Below are 7,476 nucleotides of genomic sequence, written 5' to 3'. Positions count from 1 at the left end.
ATAATAATAATAATAATAATAATAATAATAATAATAATGAGTAATGAGTAATAAGTAAACTACCTCAAAGAAGTAGTCCTAAAAAAAAAAATGCCCAAGTCCGGGTTTGAACCCGCGACCTCCCGCTAACCCAATAAAACTCTTAACCATTCTTCCATCATTATTTTTCTGATTTAAAACATAACTAGAAACTTAAAACCCTATAATTCGAAAATAGTATTTCTCTTCTCAAAATATTATCACTACATTCTTTCTTAGTCTTCTCACATCATAATCATGCCCATCATCGTACGACATCACTCATCATCATCACCATCATCATCATCCATTTTCATCACCATTTATCATCATAAAATCACCATTATCATTATCATGTAATCGTTACCATCATCATCAATCGTTATCCCTATTCATCGTCATCTTCTACCTAATATCATAATCTGTTGGAACATACATGTTCCTTCTTGCATTTATTTCATACCACTCAAAATATAAGATAAATATATAAAAGTAAAACACCACCAAAGACACTTGGGACTACATTGTGACTCGTCTGCTTATAGTGTCTTAAATTTCATTGACCTTAAATACTAGTAAACATATAAAATACCACTACCATGATCTACTCCACTAAGTACTAAACCTGTAGTTAATTAATACTACTACTCCAATATCTTAACAATATTAAATGAAACGTGCACCTACTACATGCATAATAATCGGCATGCACAAGAGATGGACGACCCTTTCTCTCGTAACTAATTTATTCCACAAAATACTTCATTTACTAATTCATTAGCCCACTTAAATTGGACTTTCTTAATCTACTAGTGGCCCGATAATATTTGGACTTATATTTTTCAATAACGGGCCATATTTTGGACTTCAAGATTACCCAACATAATCATCATGTCATCTTATTAAACATCATCATAATTGATATTATCATCATCCGTTCCATAATTTATCAGCTAACATCATTTATTACTCTCCCATGTCATATTCCTTATCATTTTCAGTCCAACAAGAAAACCCATTAGACTTCGGCCCAATGATCCAACATCAATAAGCCCATGAATAATTTATGGCCCATATAGAGAATTCAAAAGTATACGATTTAAGTTCTGTAACATTAAAGATTTCTATTACTAAATGCAAGTGGGATAGGCAAGAATAATCTTCATCATTTTAAAGCATTCCCGTCATCATCATTTAACATCATCCATCAACCTTTATTCATTCCATAAAATACAAACTTATAAAACCCCATAATTAATACTCCGTATCACGTTATCATCGCTTATGACTTCTATAAATAATCAAATCACAAAGTTAAACTATTCTGACCGCATGGCTAAAAAAAATAAATAAATAAATCAGGGAACGTACAAAGTATAAGCGTTGAAGCACACGGTACAAGTCCTCCTTACGTCGGGATATGATCCCAAAACTAGCAATTGTATCCCGACCCATTTCTGGGTGCCCAGATACCTTCTTGATGTCATGACTGTGTGAAGAAACAGAAACGACATATTAATGACAACAGTAACGTGCAGGTGGTTGTGGGTGGCGGTCCTTGGTAATGGAAAGTGGTGTTATGGAAGTGGTGGTAACGGAGGTCGATGGTGATGATAATGAACGAAGGTGGTGGTGGTTCGTGAGAGGTGAAGACGACTCATAGTTTGAAGAAGAGAGGGAGAGGTGACGATGGAAGATGGCCGGAGGTGGTGCTCCGGTGGTGACAATGGTGGCGGGTGTGATATTGGAGGAGAAGAAGGTTGAAGGTGGTCTTGGTTATGGTTATGATCTTGGGTTTTCGGTTGGCTTGATGACCGAAGCAAACAAACATCATATTGATCGAATGGTCTACGGTGGTGGATAGTAGTATTAGTCGTTCGATCATTCAACAGGAAGAGAGCGAAAGCAGTAGTAGTAATCGATAGTGCTTGTAGGTTATGATCATGATATATGGATTTATGGATATAGTGAGTTGTGAGTGTAAATTTGGATAAGAAATAAAATAATTTATCCCATCCTTTTCTGTTTTTGGTCGAAAACAATCATGTGGATACATTCTGCTTTTCTTGCAAATAATTGTTATTAATAATAGAGAATGTAACAAGTGGTGCATGTATCATATATAATACTATATAACTAGTTAAAATAAAGATAAACAACAAGAGCATGGAAATGAACAATTTTAGCTATACATGAAATAATGGGTTGTTACAGGTTCCATCATATAATGATTTGTATGTATATAATTAATGGATTGATAATTTAATCAATCAATAACAGTAATCGAATATAATAATATTTATAATATAATTAAGAATAAAAAAAACGTGTGATTAAGTTAACCGTCATCTATTATTTCATTCACGGACTGAAATTCATGCTCCGTTGTTAGTTCAGTGGCGAATAAAAGTGTTCAGAAAAATTCCATATTTTTAAATCAATTATATTTATTTATTTTAGTCATTATGGTATAAAATTCGATCATAAATTATTAGATAAAAATTACATCAACTGTCCCTCTCAATTCTGGGTAAAATATGAAAAGTGTTGAAAATTATTAATTAGTTTCTAAATACATTTTTAGTAAGCCTAAAATTTATAGAACTCATTTTCGGATCACCGTTTATTTTAAAATCACATAAGTTCCTTCTTAACTCATTTACTATTCATTTAATAACAATTGAGCGTTACCATTATTTACGAAATAAATTTGAAATCACAAAATATATATTTAATATACATTATTTATATATATAAATATGTTTTAAATATTAATTATCTTAATATCATATTTTTATTTTATTTTATTTTATATTTACTAAGCTTTAATATAATATTTCAAATTATATTTCAATTTGTTATTATATATATTCATATGTTTAAATATTTATGTATCTATTTACAAATAGTGGTTCGTGAATCGTTGGAACTAGTCGAAAATCAAATGAATTCATGAGAACAATTCAAAAACTTTGAGACTCACATTACAGACTTTGCTTATCGTGTCGAAAACATATACGATTAAGTTTAAATTTGGTCAGAAATTCCCGGGTCATCACACCAGCCACCGGGGTTTCGGGATCCCAGGTATCCGGATCACGTCTGCCTCTTGCAGAAATCTTTTATATGGCCTTAAGCAGGCCCTCCGTGCATGGTTTCAGCGATTTTCAGGTTATCCTCAGCGGATTGGCTTTCACCAGAGCCGATGTCACACTTCTCTTTTTATCTATCACCAGGGTTCGGATACGGCATACCTTTTATTATATGTTGATGATATTGTGTTGACTGCCTCTTCTACAGGCTTAGTCCAGGCGATTATTGCTTCCTTACATAAGGAATTTGCTATGACTGATTTGGGCCCGCTGAACTACTTCTTTGGCATTCATGCTACTCGTACTGCATCTGGAATGTTCCTCTCCCAAAAACAGTACGCCTCTGAGATCATTGAGTGGGCTGGTATGCTCTCATGTCATCCTTGTAGGACCCAGGTCGAACCGGGTGCCAAACTTACTAGTCATGGTCAGCCTGTTAAGGACCCCACTCTCTATCGCAGTCTCGCAGGCGCTCTACAGTATCTTACATTTACACGACCAGACATCTTTAATGTTGTTCAGCAGATCTGTATCTTCATGCATGACTGATAGTGCTCCAAATGAACATATATTTAGTAGCAATATCGTTCCAATTTGTAAAGTTTTTAAATGTAATTTCCTTATTTTTAGTTGTAATAGTTAAATAAATAAGTGCGAAGACGAAAGACGCAAATCGCTCGAAAATGAAGATTTAAAGACAAAAACGAAGATTTGAAAGACCAAAACATCCAAAAAGCTCAAAAGTACAAGATACAATTAAAAAGGTTCAATTTATTGATAAGGAACGTCTAAAAATGACAAGAGTACAAGTTACGAAACGCAAAGTACAAAATATCTCAGCGTACGCAAGGACGTTCGAAAATCCGGAACTGGGACATGAACCAACTCTCAACGCTCGACGCAACGGTGTAAAAATTACAAGTCAACTATGCACAAGAATAAAATATAATATTTAAATAATTCATAATAAGAATAATATTAAATAATAAAAAGTTGTTAATTGAGCATAGTTCAGGGGTCGTAAATGAAAATTTGAATTCTAATTTTCCTATAAAAGGAACGATATGTTCGATGAATTAAGGGGGGAGATTTTTTACGATCTTTTTTTTTCTTTCTATCTTTTTCTTATTTTTCTATATCAAATATCAATATCTATATTTATAATTCTCTATCATAATGTTAATGTAATCAGATATAACAATAATCTTAATTTTAATTTTAAATTATGATAATAATAAGATTTATGATAGAGATCGTTTGAGTGTGTAAGTCGAAATTCTGTCCGTGTAACGCTACGCTATTTTTAATCATTGTAAGTTATGTTCAACCTTTTTACATTAATGTCTCGTAGCTAAGTCGTTATTATGCTTATTTAAAACGAAGTAATCATGATGTTGGGCTAATTACTAAAATTGGGTAATTGGGCTTTGGACCATAATTAAGGTTTGGGCAAAAGACCGACACTTGTGGAAATTGGATTATTGACTATTAATAGATGGGGGGTATTGTCTAATTGAGTGACAACTCATTGGAGTCTGTCGAACCTATCTTCAAATTAATTATCCTAATAATTAATAATGATTATGGTTGTCCTATTTAGTGACGTTCATATGGAATCTGTTATAATCATTTAATTAATCAATTGGGTTGGGTAATTGATTATTCATTCTGATCAAGTGGATGAATTAATATTCATAGACTAATTAAAACAGGGGTGGATTACATACAGTGATAACTGGTGTAATTATTGACAGAAGTGATAACTGCGTCACAGTTTAAATCCTTAATTAGTTGGAATATTTGACTTCGGGTATAAGGGTAATTTGACGAGGATACTCGCACTTTATATTTATGACCGATGGACTATTATGGACAAAAACCAGATAGACGTATCAAATAAACCAGGACAAAGGACAATTAACCCATGGTAATAAATTAAAATCAACACGTCAAACATCATGATTACGGAAGTTTAAATAAGCATAATTCTTTTATTATATTTCTCATCGTATCTTTATTTACTGTCATTTTATTACTCGCAATTTTATTTACTGTCATTTTATTTATTGTCATTATTTTACGCACTTTAATTATCGTCATTTATCTTTGCGCTTAAAATATAGAATCGACAAACCGGTCATTAAACGGTAAAACCCCCCTTTTATAATAATATTACTACTTATATAATTATATATATTTTGTATAAATATAGTTAAAAATATAGTAAGTATCACCAGCTCCCTGTGGAACGAACCGGACTTACTAAAAACTACACTACTCTACGATTAGGTACACTGCCTATAGTGTTGTAGCAAGGTTTAGGTATATCCCACTCCGTAAATTAATAAAACTTGTGTCATATTTTATAGTATTTTGTATTAAAAATAATACTATTTCTTACCCTCACGCTGCACACATCAAGTTTTTGGCGCCGCTGCCGGGGAGCGCTAAAACGCTATATTTTTAATTATAATAATATTGAAATAAAATATAATAATATAATAATATTGAAATAGAATATAATAATATAATAATATTGAAATAGAATATAATAATATAAAAATATTTAAGAATCAAAAGTTTACGTAAATTTTAAAAAAAAAAGTCGTATTTATTAAATACTTCAGGGGTATATTATGTAACTTATAATTAATAATTGCTATCATGTCGCTTTCATGTGAATAGTAAATTAATTAATTTATTTTCATTTACTATTCATGAATAGTAAATGAATTAAAAAAAAAAAGTTTTAAAAAAAAATTATAATTATAAAAAAATTATTAAAATTTAAAAAAAAAAAACGAAAAAAAAAAAAAAAAAAAAAAAAAAAAAAAAAAAAAAAAAAAAAAAAAAAAATTGTGTAAAAAAAAAAAAAAAAATCGTTTTTTTTAAAAGAAAAAAAAAATCGTTTTAAAAAAAAAATTTGTAAAAAAAAAAAATTCGTTTTTTTTTTTAAAAAATTTAAAAAAAAAAAACGAAAAAAAAAAAAAAAAAAAAAAAAAAAAAAACGTAAAAAAAAAAAAAACGTAAAAAAAAAAAAAAAAAAAAAAAAACGTAAAAAAAAAAAAAAAAAACGTAAAAAAAAAAAAAAAAAAATTAAAAAAAAAAAAATATATATATTTTTAAAATTTTGTCTATAAAAAAAAAAAATGTTTTTTTAGTTTTATTACCTTTAGATTTTTAGACTATAGTCGCAACTTTTAGTATTAAGTTTAGTTTTGCCATAGTTATTTTTACTTCTAGAATTTTTAGGCTTTGCCGTAAAATCCCTTAAGTGCTTATTCCTTAGACTAAGTTTTAGGTGCTTTAGAATTTTACGACGCCGTATTTCGCACTACTTTCTTATTTTTATTTTTCGACGCCTATTTTTCGACCTTTTATTTTTCGACATTTTTCGACGCGCAATCTATTTCTTTCTTATTTCTCGCCATTCTAGTTTTTAGGACTTAGAATTTTTTTCTACTTCTTCTCTAAATTTCTTAAAATTACGAAAATTTATTTTAAGTGGTTAAATTGATAGACATCAAAATTTTCTGGTTCGTAGTAATAGTTGGATTTGTACGTGGACCGGGTTATTGGAGCCAAACAGTCCTCAATTATATTGAGACCAAACGAATCCTGCCCCTCTGCTGCATCTTTTGGCTATTCGAAACGTGGGCAAAATCAGAAAAGTCTATTGGTTGGATAACTTATTATAATTTTTCTTTCCTTTTTAAAACTAATAGGATATTCAGTGAATGCACCGAGCAAGACGTTCACCACCTTTTGTACGTTCACCACCTGTAACTCGATCAAGACATCGTTTAACAAATATAGCTGCCGTTGATTTTTCTTTAGACTCGTCATCAAGTCGACCGAGTACTTCAACTCAAATTTCCGATAATCCAGTTTTTGAAACCAATATCACAATTGAGAATCCGGAGAATACTCAGGGACAATTCCGAGACCCTGATCCATTAATTATTCCTCCGGAACCACCAATCATTCAAACAGAGATTGTTGAGGAAGAAACCATTAAATCAGAAACCTCTAGTGATTCAGATACAACACTTCCAATCATGGAAAATCTAGAACCTCTAAGTATGGAAGAACGAATGAGAGCTAAGCGCACTGGCCAAGGTCACGCCATTATTAAGCCAGAAGTTAATGCGCCAGATTATGAAATCAAAGGACAAATTCTACACATGGTAACTAACCAATGCCAATTCAGTGGTGCACCGAATGAAGATCCTAACGAACACCTTCGTACGTTTAAAAGAATTTGTACACTATTCAAAATCCGAGAAGTGGAAGATGAGCAGATCTATCTCATGTTGTTTCCCTGGACTTTAAAGGGAGAAGCCAAAGATTGGTTAGAATCGTTACC

At 30.9% G+C, this 7,476-nt stretch overlaps 1 protein-coding gene across 1 annotated transcript; it reads left to right on the top strand.

The window, feature by feature from the left end:
- The first annotated feature begins 1,714 nt into the window (after positions 1-1,714).
- On the top strand, positions 1,715-3,659 carry LOC139867758 (uncharacterized mitochondrial protein AtMg00810-like). Its single transcript, XM_071856113.1, has 2 exons — positions 1,715-1,864; positions 3,159-3,659. The coding sequence occupies exons 1-2, from the start codon at positions 1,715-1,717 to the stop codon at positions 3,657-3,659; spliced, it is 651 nt and encodes a 216-aa protein (XP_071712214.1).
- The last annotated feature ends 3,817 nt before the right edge of the window (positions 3,660-7,476 follow it).

The sequence above is a fragment of the Rutidosis leptorrhynchoides genome, chromosome 9 (assembly GCF_046630445.1).
Source record: "Rutidosis leptorrhynchoides isolate AG116_Rl617_1_P2 chromosome 9, CSIRO_AGI_Rlap_v1, whole genome shotgun sequence".
NCBI classification, from domain to species: Eukaryota; Viridiplantae; Streptophyta; class Magnoliopsida; order Asterales; family Asteraceae; genus Rutidosis; species Rutidosis leptorrhynchoides.
Note: the sequence above shows the minus strand (reverse complement) of the source record. Positions and strands in the feature narration are given on the sequence as shown.

Bases quoted from the DNA above. Each gene is read 5' to 3' on its own strand.
- LOC139867758 (XM_071856113.1), top strand. From the start codon at position 1,715: ATGGCCGGAGGTGGTGCTCCGGTGGTGACAATGGTGGCGGGTGTGATA. The intron at 1,865-3,158 runs GTCTACGGTGGT...GGCCTTAAGCAG, and splicing joins AACATCATATTGATCGAATG to GCCCTCCGTGCATGGTTTCA.